We start from the raw sequence: 18,603 nt of genomic DNA, 5'->3' as shown, positions 1-18,603 counted from the left end.
TCTTGTTTTCTTAGTGAGCAACAGACAAATACATGTGGAATCAGTGCGTTCAGATGCTCTTAATAGAAGACATTTCCACATGTTGACGGTCGTCTGTATATTTTAAGCAGGGCCTATAATTTTCAGTTCATATTTTAACGTTTCCACGGCAACGTAATGAAAGCTTCCTTGTGGTTGTTGACTGTCAGAACCTGGCCGAGCAGAAATTAAGCATTTCTCACTTTCTATTTTCTGTCTCTCACGGTCAGTGAGTTGTGCCTGGTGTCATCCAATCATGTGGCTGGCTAGGCACGTCCAAACTCCCTCCCAGTCCCAGACTGAACTCTATTCACTTTACTTTTCCCAGTCCCCCTCATTCTGACTCACTGCAACCATGGCAACCGGCTTCTCAAATGGCCTGTTTAGTATTTGCAGCAGTAGACTATTTTACTCACTGTGTCAGACTCAGCTACCTTTGTTCAACACCACGTATTCATGTCACTTTATGACCAAAATGTTCTTATTTACACTTTGTAGTAAATTTGATACTAGAATAAATGTTTCTGAACAATATCGATGCCACAAAGGCCATTTTCTCTCCAATAAATGATTTATTGCCTTCAGTTGCGCTTTAAGTTCAGCATACATTTCTGTTTTTCATATGAGTATGCCTGACTAAAAGTTCACCACTCCTGTCTCCTGAGACCACTGTCATGAGACCAGTGTGTAAAGGGGTCACCAAGGACCAAATAAACAGAAACCTGCTTGTGGTTGAAAACACGGGCTGTGAGGGGTACCGCAGTGCTGTGTTTTTTAGCAAGAAGACAAATCTTTTCATGACACTTGGTTTGAAATAATTCACAACACAAAATACACTGACTGTACAAAAATATTAAGAACACCTGCTCTTTCCATGACATAGACTGACCAGGTGAATCAAGGTGAAAGCTATGATCCCGTATTGATGTCACTTGTTAAATCCACTTCAATCAGTGTAGATGAACGTGAGGGGCCAGGTTAATGAAGGATTTGTAAGCCTTGAGACAATTGAGACATGGATTGTGTATGTGTGCCATTCAGAAGGTGAATGGGCAAGAAAAAAGATTTAAGTGCCTTTGAATGGGGTATGGTAGTAGGTGCCAGGCGCACCAGTTTGAGTGTTTAAAGAACTGTAATGCTGCTGCGTTTTTCACGCTCAACAGTTTCCTGTGTGTATCAAGAATGGTCCACCACCCAAAGGACATCCAGCCAACTTGACACAACGGTGGGAAGCATTGGAGTCAACATGGGTCAGCATCTCTGTGGAACGATTGACACCTTATAGAGCCCATGCTAAGACGAATTCCTACAAAAGGGACATTCCTAATGTTTGGTATACTCAATGTATATTGTTCATAGAAAATTAAATAAATAATAGCCTAGAAAGATTTTACTGTAGTAAGTATGGGAGTTAGTGTGAGGATAAAGTAGCTGCTATGTATAAGATGTCAGTGCAAGATATAACTAATTTCAGTGAGTGTGGCAAGCTGCTAGGAAGAAAAGAGAGTGAGAGATAGAGAGAGAAAAGATGAGGTAAAGGATGACAGATAGAACGTACACGGTAACACACAGTAGTCATTTTCATAAGCCAGGCCCTGGGGCAGTAGTACCACATGCTGTAATGATGACTAGGAAATACCATTACACGCAACAGGCCTTCCTATTCAGACTCTCCTACATTAAAATGGGCTACCTAGAACCATAAAGGGTTCTTCGCCTATCCCTCTTTGGTTCTAGGATATATTTTAACTTTTTGCTGCAAGGTACTGTAGATTCCTTTCACCAAATGGTTCATAAAGGTTTCTTGATGGTTCTTCATTGGGTGAAAATGTTCTACATGGAACCAAAAAAGGTTCCCAAAAGCCTCCTTTTCTAAGAGTGATACAGAGCCAGCAGCGTACCTGGACGACAGGATGACCTCCAGTGGGTGCTTTGACCGCTCCTCTGCTTCCCTCTGTCTCATAGTGGGCTCGGTGATGAGGCTTGGGCTGCACGTCAACATGGAGCTCGTACTGGTCTGTATGGCTGGGGACAGGCCATTCCAGAGGGGGCAGAGAAGAAAGTGGGATGCTACAGGAAATAAGAGATGGAAACAAGGGTTAATTGTCTGTGATTAGGCTTCCTAAAGTGTGGCTCCTAATGTAGTCATATAACTGATACAATGTAATAGACACTAAATCTGATTCATAATATGGGTGTGTCCCTGGTTAGGCAGAAAGTATTCCAGTACTGGCCTACTAACTGCACCCTTTACCTATACAGTACAGGCTTCCTACACCATTCACCTGCAAAGGTTGGGGACCAGCTGCTTGGTCCAGATGGGAGGGATAACAAAGAAGGACTCCGCCCCAGTTTTACTCTTAACGTCTTGCTCACAGGACACCAGGTAGTTGACCTCCCTGTGGTTCTCTGGGTAGAGGGCGTACGCCTGGTTGGCCGTCTTCACTACCTTGGTGGGGACGAGACCAGGCTGGACAGTGCTGTAGCCGTTCATGGCCTCAGCCATACTGTTGGGGGTCCCGTAATGGGCACTTGCGTTCTGTTGGGAGTGCTCCCCGTGGCCCCCGTGTGGGGAGGGACTGCGGGAACGGATCCCGGTGACCAAGCTGGGATTCCTGTACATGTCGTAGGTGCGCTTGCCCTGTGGCGAGGTGGAGCGGGATCCTGGCCTGATGGATGGGGAGGGCGAACGGGGGCCGAGGCAGCCCTCCTCAGTGCGGGGGGAAGTGCCTGGGGATGTGCGGGGGGAGCCGGTGTGGATGTTCTGGAAGCGGGGGCAGAGGTCTCCGGCCCCGGTCTGGCCACTACTTGGGGACACGCAAGGGGAGGCCCAGGGGGAATAGCTCTCCGAGTGCCAGCTGGTGGAGGAGTTGCTGCTGGCTGGGCTCAGGCACTGGGGCTCGCGGTATACCAGGCTGTCGTGGCCCGGGACGGTCAGAGTGGGCCGGGGACTGATGTTCAGAGGGTGGTTCTGTAGGGAGTCTCGTCCATGGCTGTAGAGCTCACGTGACGGGGTGATCTCGATCCTGGGGCTCAGGGCGATACCCCCAGGCCTGGTGTGGTCCAGGTAGTTTTTAGCCTCCAGGTGTTCATAACCAGAAAGGCTCTCTGGGTTGCGCTCGCTGCACTTGATGTCGTAGGGGGAAGTCTCCTCCAGGGGGTAGGCCAGATGAGATGCAGCACTGAGGACTCTCTGTGAGGAGAGATTTGGCTCATCTACTGAGAGGTAGATAGGGAACAAGGAAGAGAAATGATCAGAAGAAAATATATTATTTATAAACGGACTGTCCATTGTCTGTAAAATTACTGAAGATATTACGTGTTCTCAGAAATCACACATCTTACAAAACTTTGGATCCATATTTGCAATACACATGAGAGCCACATTAAACAGAAAATATATGTTCTTTGAATTCAACAAACAACCATTTCAAATAATAATGTTGTCAATAATTTTTATTCAATCCCTTTGATCAGTTTGATTAACAATCATAGAAAACAAAAGGTTTAGGCGTGGAAACTATTCACATCATCAAATGGGGCCCCTTGTGACTGTTAGAATATTTGTAAACATTAAAGCCATGCACATAAAACAAATGACAGCTGATGTTTTCCAGTTAGAAAGTGTGTTGAAACAAGCTAGCCATGATTATACAATGTATACAGACATGCATAGCAAATGCAGGATCAATTGTATAATTTTTGTGAGAAAAAAAATTATTTCCTTTTAGTAATGTTTACTAGAACTAGAAGGGGAAAGGAAAATAGCATTCTGTCAAAATCACATCGCTGTTTATTTGTTTTCAATGACGCCACTGCATTTAACGTTTTACGTTGAAAAGTAATATAAGCATCTTAAAGGTGAAAAGCGCGCGGGAGACTTGACAAGCCATTGGACAAACCTTGATCTTCCCCGGGAAAGTTGTTGCAAGGTGGTTCATATTCAAACAGGTAATCAAACTCCAACTCATCTTGGCAGTTTACTTGACTCAGTTCCTCTTCCAGCCCTAACTCACTAGGGTCTTTTCTGTCGTAAAACGAGCTCATCTGTCTTATTGAATCAATTTACTTATAATAAAAATTAAAGGAAGCAGATATTTTGTATAATCAATGATGTTACTCTGGCTGTTCTCTTCATCCACGAAGGCCTTGCGATGTCAGAGGCCTTGACGGAGGTGGATAGGCTATGATAGAATCTTCACTTGCTCAATTGAAGCGATAATACGCCACTGATGCCTCAGTAAAAAAAAAATGCGAAAAGAACGAGCAGCGAGTGCAACGTAATAGAAGCTAAACTTCCTCTTTCAAACTAAACCTCATATAGAGATAAGGCGTGTCTATTTTCATATAGAAGCCCTAAATAAATACGGTGCAAGGTGTCAAAGGCGGAGTGATCACGCCTCCCTATGATCATTGACAGAACAGCTGCAGGTGCACAACTTCATAGTGATGAGTTGCATCAGTGGTACAGTTGATGTGCTGCTGCCCCCGGGTGTCTGGCACCAAGCAATTACGCATGGCATATAGGGGTATCTTACTGTAACTTTTAATACAAACTGTAAAGATATGCCCAATTAGAGTCGCCTATATAGCCTACAGTATGAAAGGATGCTTACTGGATGAGCATTAGAGCATTTTCATTCATTTTCACCCATCATCCCAGATGCTGTATCAATGAATATTTAAATGATGAATAATTACAACAACAAAAAATAAGTTCACTGTTATGGTCTATGTTCTAATGAATGTATTACTAATAAACGTTTATACCAGACCCTTTATAAACTAAATTTGACAAAGGCATTTCTAAAGCTGGCATTGGTTCATTAAATGTAAATCCAATGGAAACGGCTTCAGGATTCGACTGTTTAGGTGGAAATGTTTGTAACACTCTAAAAATAAAATGTTCCTGGAGTATATTTTCGGGGTTCTTCAAATTGAAACTGTGGGGGAAGCCCTATAAGTTCTTTAAAGAACCCCTTTTAATGGATCCTCAAAATAACCTTTTGAATAAGCTTTTGGGGTTAATTTTTTTTCTTCTTTTGGGGTTAATTTTTTAATTCGCATAACAATAACACAATCTTTTAGTTGTCAGTGTTTATTAGGATTTTAGTGGCATAGCAGAATAAAAAAATAAACTCCCAGCAGAGCGCTAAGTCCAATGTGTATATCCTCTGGTGTGTTGATGTTAATGTGTTGATGTTCTCCGTATCCATAGCCAGAATGATTTTGCAGTGCATGGTGATCGAACAGGTTTCCTGTTATATTCATCAGAGGTGTAGGGAGGGTGAAGTCTGTGAATCCAAAAAATTTTAATTATTAAGATGTTTAACAAAACCTGCACATGACAGTATTCATACTTTGGTTTTTGTGGTAAATGTGAATGATATTTTTTTTTGATAATGGTTTCATACACATACCTTGTCCATAATGTAGATGAGGATGGTACATGTGATCTGCATAACATACCAATACTAATTGACATACCTTCGCGTGCCTCCTTGTCTCCTTCAGACACAAAAGTGAGCAGTTCAGTCATCTGCACCCAATACAGCTAGCCTTCAACATATTCTTATAGCCTACATATTCTTACCTCCTTGTTCATTGATATCCATTGAATTGTGTCCATTTTCTGTTTTAGAAAGATTTGCACAAATATGAAAAGATAGATGGTATTATCATAAAACAATATAAATTTAGATCATATAGGGGACAAACCTTACCTTAAATTGAGGAGATCTTTACATTGTTCAGTTAAGTGCCTGCCCCTGCTGTCCTTTCAAATTTAAAATCAAATGTTTTAGTTGGGCAGTTAGGTCCCTGCAAGAACCCCCACCAACTAAGGAGGTTCCTCGATAAACCCCACCTCTTATGGGGTTCTTGGAAGAACCTTTTTGGGGTCATTTTCCGTGCCAAGAACGCTAAGGTTCTTCTAAGAACTTTGAGGATCTTAGAAGAACCCTTGTTGAACCTCAATTTTTTTGAGTGAAGGCAGTACTGTAGACTAGGTTGAAGATACCCAGGTCAGGACAACCTAATAATTCCATGAGGAAGCTTTTGAAAATAAACAGATTCATGGGACCAATGTCGTTGCTAACCAGCATCGCTGGTCCCATTGTTTAGAATTCTTCCAAATGTATGCAAAGAGTTATGGGATATTAGAAACCTCTTGTAGACAGGCCCCCACCAGCTATACGTAACCAAGACGACACTTAGTGGGTTGTACTCATGAAACAGCACAGAATGTACCTCTGTTCAAACTGCCCATAGGAATGGCACCTCCCAGGGTGTAATGTGCTCAGTCGGATCGTACTAAAAAACAACATTATGTGGTCCAAAACCAGGGCCCCCATTCATAAAGCATCTCGGATTAGGAGTGCTGATCTTGGATCAGTTTTGCATTTTAGATTATAATAAATATGATTACAAGGACAATGGGAACTGATCCTAGATCAGCACTCCTTCTCTGAGACGCTTTATGAATACAAGCCCTGATTTACATTGAATTGAGAGAGCCTGTCCCAGATCTGTTTGTGCTGTGGCATGACAATGACCATAGGATTTGATTAAACAGCACATACATATCTAGGATCAGGCTAGAGAAAGTTGACAGATTATTGTAATTTAAACCCCAGCCTGCGCTCCTTGGTGTCTAAACATGTTTTTTAATAGGATACTTAATATTTGTGATAAACCTGACAGTGGAACAACACCATTTGTAGTTATTACACCTGCAAACCCTAAAGTATCAGCTATTACAGTACAACCTTTGCTATAGCGTTGTAATAACGTCTTGTAATAACACCATACCGCAATAGCTATATTGTAAAAGTTTACAGCAGAAGTCTGAAATATGTATGGGTCCTACTCCTAATTGCTCCTAGCAACAATAACTGAAAAAGAGTCCCATGCTAAAATTAGGTGCAGCCTAATAATGCCTTGATAGCAAAAATGTGTGAAATGGCTTATTACTGAAATACACATTTTATAATTTGTTACATTTATTAATCCCAAACCAAACTGTTAAATAGCCATGCATACCTTACCTGAAAGTCTCTTGCCTTGGCATTGTCATCATACTGAACGCCCAAAGACGGTCAACATACTGAACTCCCAAAGACGGTCAACATACTGAACTCCCAAGGACGGTCAACATACTGAACTCCCAAGGACGGTCAACAAACTGAACTCCCAAGGACGGTCAACATACTGAACTCCCAAGGACGGTCAACATACTGAACTCCCAAGGAGGGTCAACATACTAAACTCCCAAGGACGGTCAACATACTGAACTCCCAAGGACGGTCAACATACTGAACTCCCAAGGACGGTCAACATACTGAACTCCCAAGGACGGTCAACATACTGAACTCCCAAGGACGGTCAACATACTGAACTCCCAAGGACGGTCAACATACTGAACTCCCAAGGACGGTCAACATACTGAACTCCCAAGGAGGTCAACATACTGAACTCCCAAGGAGGTCAACATACTGAACTCCCAAGGACGGTCATCATACTGAACTTCCAGCCTACCCGGTCAACATACTGAACTCACATTTAATAATGCAAATGAAATCATGTCCCATCCCATAGGCTTTAGGTAACAGCTAACAATATCTATTATACATCTTTACCATTATAGTATTATTATGAATTTTGATACATTACTGCCCATTATAGAGTCATTAATGTTATTTTAAGAATGATGTTAGCCTACTGGTAATACATGTAAACTATTAGAATTATAACCTGAAGCGTCATATTCATGTGACTACAATGACGTTTAGCCACTACATTAGCCTACCTTACACAGCGCTATAGTGTTCCCCAATGGCTGTACTGGGGGCATGTAATAGCGAATCGCCGTGGTAGGCTATAGGCTGATCAACTCATGGGCGTCAGTTATTTCTCAAACCACTAACTGTCCAGATATACCACATACGTTAGACAACTAACGAGTCCATAACCCCTATTTTGTCGAATATACAATGTATAATTACGGATACACACGTCCAGGACTAGGCTATTAGGCTACTCGAAAATCAATAGGGTTGATAAATTACCAGATTATCACAATTCAGCACGCGGCATCCATACCTTGATCCATCGACCTCATGTTGTGGTACTGTGCCAATCTCCAAGATTCTCTAAACATTTGGAATACGGTAAAAATTCAAATAAAAAAATATTATCCTATCATAGCAATAGAAATCCACTCGCGTAAAAGGCAAAATAAAAATGAAGTATTAGACGTCCAATAGTCGTTTATAAATTCAGAAAAATGGAGCTACAATAGACTCCAGCAAGCTATAGTTGAACTTATTTTCCTTGCTCTGAGGATTACTTGAGTATCAAGAGCGGGTTCCTTCCCTGCTCTGGGTGTTTATAATGGTCCAATGCTGTAAAATAACGGGATTCCCTCAGTGTTTCCTCCTGTTTATGCACTTCGCCATGGAAACCTGGAGCGGCTCCATCTCTCGGAGACTCAGGGCTTTCCTGCAAAGCCCACGCTCAGGAATCCATGACGTCTCCGGCTCATGCGCCAAGGCATTTCTGCGGCTTCTCGCAGACAGTGACACACAATAACTTCATTGTAGGGATGTGAAAAAATTACTGTAGGAAAGAGGCAAAAAAATGAAAACAGTACGTATACTATATACAGTACATAAATGTTTTAGGCTACACAATTCTAATGTTTGATGGTCACTTTACTGTAACTAGTACCTTTTAATTGAGTTGTAAAAATCAGAAGTAGTCATATAGGCTTTTCTCTTAATTACAGTCTGGTTTTGAACCTGTGGGATATGTTGCTGGAAATAAAATGAGGCTATTGGTTGGCTTGCTTGTCATGTCAAACATGGAATCTTTTTTGAGGAATTCTCAGTTTCCACCAATACAACTTCCTATTGGAAACTTCTAATATAAGACGAAAAAAAGTTTGAAATCATGGACAGCTAAATTGACCCCAGCAAAAATTTGCATTGCAAATACATGTGGTATATATTACCATTAGACATACATATTTCGCAGGGAAGTATCTAACAAAAAACTGCCTTTTTTTGCACCTTGCATGTGGAATGATCTCCAATGGACTTTAAATTTGGAGGAATTGGTGCTTCTGGGACATTTCAGACGGCTGTTAGGGGACCTTTTTACTGAAGAATGTGTCTGTTTTTTATGATTGTGTGTCACGCCCTGGCCTTAGTTATCTTTGTTTTCTGTATTATTTTAGTTAGGTCAGGGTGTGACAGGGGGGATGTTTGTGTGTATTTGTCTCGTCTTGGGTGGTTGTATTGTATAGGGGGTTTTGTTGAGTGTATGGGGTTGTGTTCAGTATAGATGTTTAGGAAAGTCTATGGTTGCCTGGTTTGGTTCTCAATCAGAGACAGCTGTTTATTGTTGTCTCTGATTGGAAGCCATATTTAAGGCAGCCATAGGCCTTAGGCTATTGTGGGTAATTGTCTATGTGATGTTGCATGTTTGCACTCAGTTTATAGCGGTCACGTTCGTTTGGTTATTTTGTATTGTTTGTTAAGTGTTCTTCGTTATTAAAAAGAAGAATGTATTTCTCTCACGCTGCGCCGTGGTCTCCTCACTACGACGATCGTGACATTGTGTTTAGCTTTTCTGTCACACCCTGATCTGTTTCACCTGTCTTTGTGATTGTCTCCACCACCCTCCAGGTATTCCCCATCATGCCCTGTGTATTTATACCGGTGTTCTCTGTTTGTCTGTTGCCTGTTCGTCAAGTCAACCAGCGTTTTTGTATCAGCTCCTGCTTTCCCCCAGTCTCTCTTTTCTCGTGCTCCTGGTTGTGACCCTTGCCTGTCCTGACCTTGAGCCCGCCCGCCCACTTGACCACTCTGCCTGCCCCTGACCCTGAGCCTGCCTGCCATCCTGTACCTTTGCCCCATCTCTGGATTACTGACCTCTGCCTGATCTGACCCTGAGCCTGCCTGCCATCCTGTACCTTTGCCCCTGTTGTTGTAATAAACATTGTTACTTCGTCTGCAACTGGGTCTTACCTTATCCTGATAGTACGAACTGGCCTTGACTGACCCAGTAGACCCGGACCAGCTGCACAACGCCATCTCCTCCCAAGGAGCCAGCATCGGGAGGCACGAGGAACTGCTCGTGGCCTTATGGAGGGGGTCCAAACGCTGGCTGGATGCCATGACCAGGCATGGAACAGTTTGTTGGAGCAATTCTGAGGGTTGTCTGGGAGGCAGCCTACCATGGTGGTAACCCCACATCCCCTCAGTAACCCAGCTGCTAGCAGCGCCATCTCATCGGCCACTCCACCTTCTTGGGAGCCCCGTTTACCCCCCCGGAATGCTTCAATGGAGAGTCGAGCACCTGTCGGGCGTTTCTAGCTCAGAGTGCCCTCATTTTTGAGCTTCAGCTCTCCTTCTTCCCCTCGGATCGCTCCAAGGTAGCCTATCTCAACACGCTGATGTCCGGGAGGACTCATAACTGGGCTACTGCTGTATGGGAACAACAGCCGGCCATATGCGTTAATCTGGAGGGGTTCGTGGGAGAGGCGAAGAAGGTTTTTACGCCCCGTTTTCCGGGAGAGAAGCTGCCCGGGAGCTAATCCAGCTTCGGCAGGACTCCTGCAGTGTGGTTGACTATGTGGTGGATTCACGTTGGCAGTGGAGAGTGCTTGGAACCAGGAAGCACTGTTCGATATGTTCCTGCACGGCGTCTCGGAGGAGGTCAAGGATGAGCTTGTTGCTTGGGAGTTACCTACGGATCTCGATTCCCTCATTGCTTTGACCATCTGAATCGATGGACGACTACGGGGACGACAGAGCTAGAGGAAATTCGACTTTGCTCGCACATCCAGGGATTCCACCTTGCCTCCGAGTCATCCCGGAAGTCCCAGATGATCCCGTTGCCGAGAGAACCCGAGGCCTCCCTACCTTCCCAGAGAGTCACCGGAGATGGCTGAGTTACCGATTACCGAGCCTATGCAACTAGGAACGAGTACTCTGGTGGGCCATATGGAGAACTTTCCTGCTTCCCTTGCTCGCATCCCTGTTCATGCCATTCTGCTGTGGGGTAGCCAGTCTAAATCTCTCCGGGTCCTCATTGACTCTGGGGCCGATTAGAGATTTTTGGACGCTACCCTGGCTTCCGAGTTGAACATCCCCACTCAGCCTCTCTCCACTCCCATGGATGTTAAAGTGCTGGACGGGCGCTCTATAGGCCGGGTCACTCATATTACCACTCCCATCAACCTACAGGTGTCAGGGAATCACAGCGAGACTATTCAATTCCTGCTCATCAAGTTTCCTCAGATTCCTGTGGTATTGGGATTCTCCTAGCTCCAGTGACACAATCCCCTCATCAACTGGTCTACTGGTGCCATCATGGGCTGGAGTCCGTTCTGCCACGCCCAGTGTCTGAAGTCAGCGCAACCTGCCCCGGGATGTATTCCTGGGGGTTTGGAGGGTGGCTCGGACATCTCCGCCATTCCTGCGGAGTACCAGGACCTTCGAGAGGTGTTCAACAAGGCCCGGGCCACTTCGCTTCTGCCGCACTGACCGTATGACTGCGGGATTAACCTTCTCCCTAGCACCACTCCGCCCCGGGGACGGCCGGAGACCAAGGCTATGGACACCTACATTGGGGACTCCCTAGCTGCAGGATTTATGCGTCCTTTGTCCTCTCCCGCCGGTGCAGGGTTCTTCTTTGGAGAAGAAGGACAAGACCCTGCTCCCGTGCATCGACTACTGGGAACTCAATGACATATCGGTGAAGAACCGCTACCCACTACCACTCATCTCCTCGGCATTCGAGCCGCTCCAGGGGGCCACCGTGTTTTCCAAGCTGGATCTATGGAATGCCTACCACCTGGTGCGGATACGGGAAGGGGATGAGTGGAAGACCGCCTTCAACATGGCCAGCGGCCACGACGAGTATTTGGTCATGCCATTTGGCCTCACCAACGCCCCTGCTGTGTTCCAGGCTCTAGTAAATTATGTTCTCCGCGACATGTTGAACCGGTTCGTCTTCGTCTACATTGATGACATCCACGTCTTCTCTCGCTCCCCCCAAGAACATGTGCTCCACGTCTGACAGGTTCTTCAACGCCTCCTGGAGAACCAGCTGTTTGTCAAGGCAGAGAAGTGCGAGTTTCATCGCTCCACCATCCCCTTTCTGGGGTACATCATCTCTGCTGGGAGTGTCCAGATGGATCCCGGGAAGGTGAGAGCGTTGGTGGATTGGCCCCAGCCTTCGTCCAGGGTGCAGCTGCAAGGTTTCCTGGGCTTCGCCAACTTCTATCGCCGCTTTATCTGGCATTACAGCACCCTGGCTTCCCCCCTGTCAGCACCCACTTCTCCCAAGGTTCCGTTCATGTGGTCCCCTGCTGCTGACCGGGCGTTCCGGGACCTCAAACACTGCTTCACCACTGCTCCCATCCTGGTTCATCCTGACCCTTCCCGCCAGTTCATGGTGGAGGCTGATGCATCGGACGTAGGAGTGAGGGCGGTCCTGTCCCAGCGTTCTGCCCTGGACCTGAAGCTACATCCCTGCGCCTTCTTCTCCCATCGCCTCAATGCCATGGTTCTCTCAGCCGAACCCCGGGGTGGGGGGAGGGGGGTCCCGATAACCGGATGTTCATGCCTGACACGGTCCACTCCGCGGTCCTGGAGTGGGCCCACTTCTCCAGACTGGCCTGCCAGCCGGTGTCCCGCCGGATCCTGGCATTTGTGCAACAGGCCCACCATGGTCCCTGACGTCTCCGCATTCGTCGCCGCTTGCACAGTGTTAGCTCAGAATAAGACTCCATCGGCAAGCTCTGGCTGGCCTTCTGCAACCTCTGCCTGTCCCTCACCATCCCTGGTCCCACATATCCCTGGATTTCGTCACGGTTCTCCCCCTATCTGAGGGCAACACTGTCATCCTGACTGTGGTCGACTGGTTTTTCAAAGCCGCCCACTTCATTCCTCTCCCCAAACCACCCTCGGCCAAGGAGACGGCCCAGCTCATGGTGCAGCACGTCTTCCGGATCCATGGACTGCCCATGGACATGGTCTCCGACCAGGGTCCTCAGTTCTCGTCCCAGTTCTGGAAGGCGTTCTGCACCTTCATTGGGTCGTCGGCCAGCCTGTCCTCTGGGTTCCACCCCCAGTCCAATGGCCAGTCAGAGCAAGCCAACCAGGACCTTGAGACAACTCTGCGCTGCCTGGTCTCCGCCAACCCCACCACCTGGAGCCAGCATCTTGTGTGGGTGGAATACGCACGCAACACCCTTTGCCCTTTAAATGTTCCCTGGGGTATCAGTCCTCGCTCTCCTGAGCAGGAGGAAGAGGTTGGCGTACCTTCTGCCCAGATGTTTGTCTGCCGCTGTCATCATACCTGGAGGAAAGCCCGGTCGCCCCTCCTCAAGACCACCTCCAGATATCGACGACAAGCGGATCGCCATCGGACCCCGGCTCCCTGGTATCATCTCGGGCAGAAGGTATGGCTATCCACCCAGGATCTGCCCCTCCGGGTGGAATCCCGCAAACTCTCCCCCGGCTTATTGGCCCGTTTCCCATCTCTAAAATGATTAGTCCCTCTGCTGTTCGTCTTCTGTTGCCCTGTACCCTTCATATACACCCCACCTTTCATGTGTCCTGTGTCCCTCCTCCTTCGGCGTACACGGTGATACGCCTCCTGGGTGTTCGACCACGGGGCAGGGGTTTCCAGTACCTGGTTGACTGAGAGGGTTTTGGCCCGGAGGAGAGGTGCTGGGACCCCGCTAGTGACATCCAGGACTTAGCCCTCATTGCCCCTGGGGGGGGGGGGGGGGGGGGTACTGTCACACCCTGATCTGTTTCACCTGTCTTTGGGATTGTTTCCACCCCCTCCAGGTGTTGCCCATCTTCCCCATTATCCCCTGTGTATTTATACCAGTGTATATACCATCTCTATTTTCTCGTCTACCTGGTTTTGACCCTTGCCTGTCCTGACCCTGAGCCCGCCCGCCCGCCTGACAACTCTGCCTGCCTCTGACCCTGAGCCTGCCTGCCGTCCTGTACCTTTGCCCCGTCTCTGGATTTTGACCTCTGTATCAAGGCACAAGGCGAGACCCAAATGCAGACACAGGAGGCAGATGGTTGGAGTCTTACAATGTTTATTAATCCAAAGGGGTAGGCAAGAAAATGGTCGTTGACAGGCAAAAAGGTCAAAACCAGATCAGTGTCCAGGACATACAGAGTTGCAGACAGGCTCATGGTCAAGGCAGGCAGAATGGTCAGGCAGGCGGGTACAAAGTCCAGAACAGGAAAGGGTCAAAACCGGGAGGACTAGAAAAAGGAGAATCCAAAAAGCAGGAGAACGGGAAACACGCTGGTTGACTTGGAAACATACAAGACAAACTGGCACAGAGAGACAGGAAACACAGGGATAAATACACTAGGGAAAATAAGCGACACCTGGAGGGGGTGGAGACAATCACAAGGACAGGTGAAACAGATCAGGGCGTGACACTCTGCCTGATCTGACCCCGAGCCTGCCTGCCATCCTGTACCTTTGCCCCTGTTGCTGTAATAAACATTGTTACTTCGACACGGTCTGCATCTGGGTCTTACCATATCCTGATATTTTCATGTATTGTTGTGTATAATAACGTATATGGTTGTGTAGTAATGTGTGTATTGTATTTTGACGTGTATTGTGGTGCTAAACAGGGCTCATTTGGAAAAAAGACCTTGGTCTCAGCATTGACTCCCTGTCAAAATAAAGGTTAAATAAAAAACTTGACAGATCAGTACATATGACATTGATTTAACTTTTCATAATATGAACAAGGCCCCACTATCCTGGCTTCTATGCTAATGGTCAACAATGACATGTCATTGTTTGGATTGCATTTTGGCAACACAGTCAGCTCTTGGGGCTTATGCATCATCCTTTTATGGACTTTTATTATGTACATTTGCTACTGTAAATCTATTCACACGTAATACACACACTAGCAATTAAACACTCAAGGTCTACCTGAAGCATTTATCTTGGAAAGGTCTTTTTAAATCATGGGACCGGGTAACCTAAACCAATAAATGCTTCAAGAAAGCCTAATTCAGCACATTAACAAGTTCAGTGTGGTGCCCAGAGGAGGAAGCAGTGGAATTGGACATACAGAGAAGCCAAGGTAAACTTAACAGACATTAGTTCCAACCCCATGCAGGCCTATATCAGGCCTTTACTCTCTTACACCCATTTTGTGGATTGGCTTCTTATGCTACATAATAGAAAGATAGGTGATTAGACGTTTTAATACCTTGTAACAGGATGCATCCCAGAGTATGTGGAACTTGTGAATGGATCAAGTACTGGATATGCAACCATTTTGTTTAAGTAAGAGGACATTTCCCACCATTAATATATAATGACTTGTGAGGACTTATGGAGGCATTCATAAAGCTTTTAAAGTTGTTGTTCATTTAAAGTGGAAGAACCTTTATACCCATTATGGTACATTGTACATTGTAGAAAATTAGGACACTGATATGTGTGCTGACAACAAATGTAATCTCATTTTATTTGTCACATGCTTTGTAAACATGTGTAGACTAACAGTGAAATACTTACTTTTCCAACAATGTTGAGTTAAATATTTAAAACAATGTATAAAATAAAATATAAACAAAATAATACAATAAGAATAATATAAAATAAAAGTCAATGACGTGAGCAGCAGAGCTTTCCATAGGAAACTAATTATACTTTAAGGGGCATAATCAGGGATCTGATTCAAGTTCTGACATGGTTTTGGGTGCTAGATCCAGACTATCGAACTAAGTGACTGCAGTGACTGTATTGTGGTGCTAAACAGGGCTCATCTGGAAAAAAAGACCTTGGTCTCAGCATTGACTCCCTGTCAAAATAAAGGTTAAATAAAAACTTGACAGATCAGTACATATGACATTAATTGTGCAGAAAATCACACAATTCAGAGTATACATTTTAGGGTTAGCCTAACTCTCTGACTGTCTGTGTTAAATCCATTGCCTACCAGATGTAAATTCCTCCACTGTGACGTTACTCTTGTGCAATGCAAATTATGAATGAGAAAATTAATATATGGCACAAGTTTGAGAAGGGAAACCTGACTGCGCCTGTCCAGAAGGCCGAGTTTGTATTTCCGTTTTTTGCTAGAGGAACCCACTTTTTCAAAATTCATACAGGATTCTTCCTTCACTGTAAAACAGCTCATTTAGGGAGCATTGTCTGGGTTATAGCATTACACCATTTGAGTTTTTCAATTGTAACATGGGTGTTTTAGTTTTGAAACCAGTGAAGCAGTGGAACTTTGATGTGGAAATGCATGGCACATTATATCATGTCTCATGGAAAGCTTTCGAAGGAAATTCAGACAGATAAAGGTATGCGTAGACATTTGGCCTCATTTGAGTTTCTCCTTAAGAAATCCATGCAATTGTATTATTTAAGGTAGACTCAGCAATATGACATCATCATCAGCTGTGATACTTCTTCCTTACAGTAATCAACAACAACCAAATTAAAATCTGCCAAGACTGTAAGCACTGGTTGTTCACAATTTATATCCGCCCCTTACAGGGACACCTGCATTTGTAAAAGCAAAAATTGGAATTGTGTTGTTATGGATTTCTGTAAGCAGGAAGTCACCACTCATTTGATGTCATATTGTGGAGTCTACCTTTAATGTGGCACTGCTGTCTTGACTTGCGCGTCATTATTGACATAGTTGTGTGTAGCACATTACAATGTACACTAGATGTTTTAAGTACTAACTGATAGAGAAGCAACTTGTCAAAAATCCACATTCCTACTGTATTTAGATTTCAGTTTGGACTTCCTGTTCATTGTTTCAGCCAGTGTTTAAAATTAATTCCTAAAATAAAGTTCTATAAAACCATTTTAAGTTCTTAAAGTTGCTGCTTTATTCCTGGACAGAACAGTAGTTAATGGAACTGAACTAAAATGCTTGGATAGTAGAACCAGACAGTATATTATGTTGTGTAATTAGGGATCCTGTTCTTCTTTTGCCACTTGTCATCTTTGGAAAACATTTCCTTCCTTCTTTTTCAACTGAATGAACTAATATGTTCCGTATCAGTATGGAAACTATATGAACTAATACGTTCCGTAAATAAAGTTACATAGCTCATGGATTCTCCCCTTTTGAGCACAGGTGGTGTTCTGAAATCCCATGAAACAAAATCCCCCCAGAAGACACTCTTCGATGTTGTAGTACCAAGTTTCAGATCCTAACTCATAACTCTGACATCCTTCTATCCATTCTATTCCTGTTTGTTTCCACAGTAGCCAAGAGGTGGGGAGTTCAACGTTGAAACTTCTTTATTCAGCAGTACGTGGTAGAGAATAAGCAGCTAGAAACCAACCTTTCAGCCACCCCTGTGCTGTGCCACTCCTGCCCTCTCAGGCTAACACCCATGGGAGACATCTAACACTATGACTATCTATTCACCCAGCACCTCAATAACAATAACAACAATAACCTCTGACCCCTATAGGAAGAGTTGCATCTCCTACTTGTACTACAGTACCACAGCTAATACCACTACAACTACTACTCAGTGGTGCAAAGTACTTAAGTAAAAATACTTCAAAGTACTACTTAAGTCGTTTTTTTGGGGTATCTTTACTTTACTATTAACTTTTACTTCACGACATTCCTAAAGAAAAATAATGTACTTTTTACTCCATACATTTTACCTGAGACACAAAAGTACTCGTTACATTTTGAATGCATTCCTACTGCCTCTAATTTGGCAGACTCACTAAACACACATGCTTGGAGTGTGCCACTTGATATCCGTTAAAAAAAGAAAAAGAAAATGGTGTCGTCTGGATTGCTTAATATAAGGAATTATTTATACGTTTACTTTTCAAGTATATTTTAGCAATTACATTTACTTTAGGTACTTATGTATATTTAAAACCAAATACTTTTAGACTTTTACTCAAGTAGTATTTTACTGGGTGACTGACTTTTACTTGAGTAATTTTCTTATTAAGGTATCTTTACTTTTACTCAAGTATGACAATTGGGTACTTTTTCCCACCACTGCTACCTCTACAACAACTACTACAAATACCTGTACTACCACTCCCTTAACAGATAGCTCCTCCTCTTCTAATTATGCAATGGGAAAAAAACATTAACTGACAGTTACTGTAGATCATCTGAATCGTCTCCCTACGATACTGTTTTAACAGCACTGTACTTCACTCTCCCTCACTAGGTGTTATAGAGGATTACAGTAGGAGGGGAAATATTTCAGGGGCCCTTCCTTCACAATAGTAGTAGGTGCTAAGACCAATCGAAGCGTTCCAGTCCTACCAGGCTATAAATAGCTGTTGAGGAGGTTGTGTGCATGCTTAGCACCTTTTCTTATGAGGAGCCTACCGGTCATCACCAAAATCCTTTGTTTACACTGGGCATAATAGAATGTGTAACAGATTGAATTATATTGACTTTTTTTGTATTGATCTGTCAAATTTGATTTATCCAAACAGTACGGCGAATAGGGTTTGACATCATTTTCTATTTGACTTATTAAAATCATGATTATGTTTTTC

At 44.5% G+C, this 18,603-nt stretch overlaps 1 protein-coding gene across 3 annotated transcripts in view; it reads right to left on the bottom strand.

The window, feature by feature from the left end:
• The window catches only part of LOC139557634 (nuclear factor of activated T-cells, cytoplasmic 2-like), a 65,434-nt gene extending 56,983 nt beyond the window's left edge, over positions 1-8,451 (bottom strand). The window contains exons 1-3 of one of the 3 annotated variants that reach the window (XM_071372694.1): positions 3,921-8,451; positions 2,304-3,234; positions 1,920-2,088 (exon numbers count right to left, since the gene is read on the bottom strand). In XM_071372694.1, the coding sequence (XP_071228795.1) occupies positions 1,920-2,088; positions 2,304-3,234; positions 3,921-4,065 (1,245 nt within the window). In that variant the 5' untranslated portion in view covers positions 4,066-8,451. Of the gene's footprint in view, positions 1-1,919; positions 2,089-2,303; positions 3,238-3,920 lie in introns of all 3 variants that reach the window. The other 2 variants (XM_071372693.1, XM_071372695.1) reach the window with 2 other exon arrangements.
• Positions 8,452-18,603: the final 10,152 nt, after the last annotated feature.

This window comes from Salvelinus alpinus, chromosome 28, assembly GCF_045679555.1.
Source record: "Salvelinus alpinus chromosome 28, SLU_Salpinus.1, whole genome shotgun sequence".
NCBI classification, from domain to species: Eukaryota; Metazoa; Chordata; class Actinopteri; order Salmoniformes; family Salmonidae; genus Salvelinus; species Salvelinus alpinus.
Note: the sequence above shows the minus strand (reverse complement) of the source record. Positions and strands in the feature narration are given on the sequence as shown.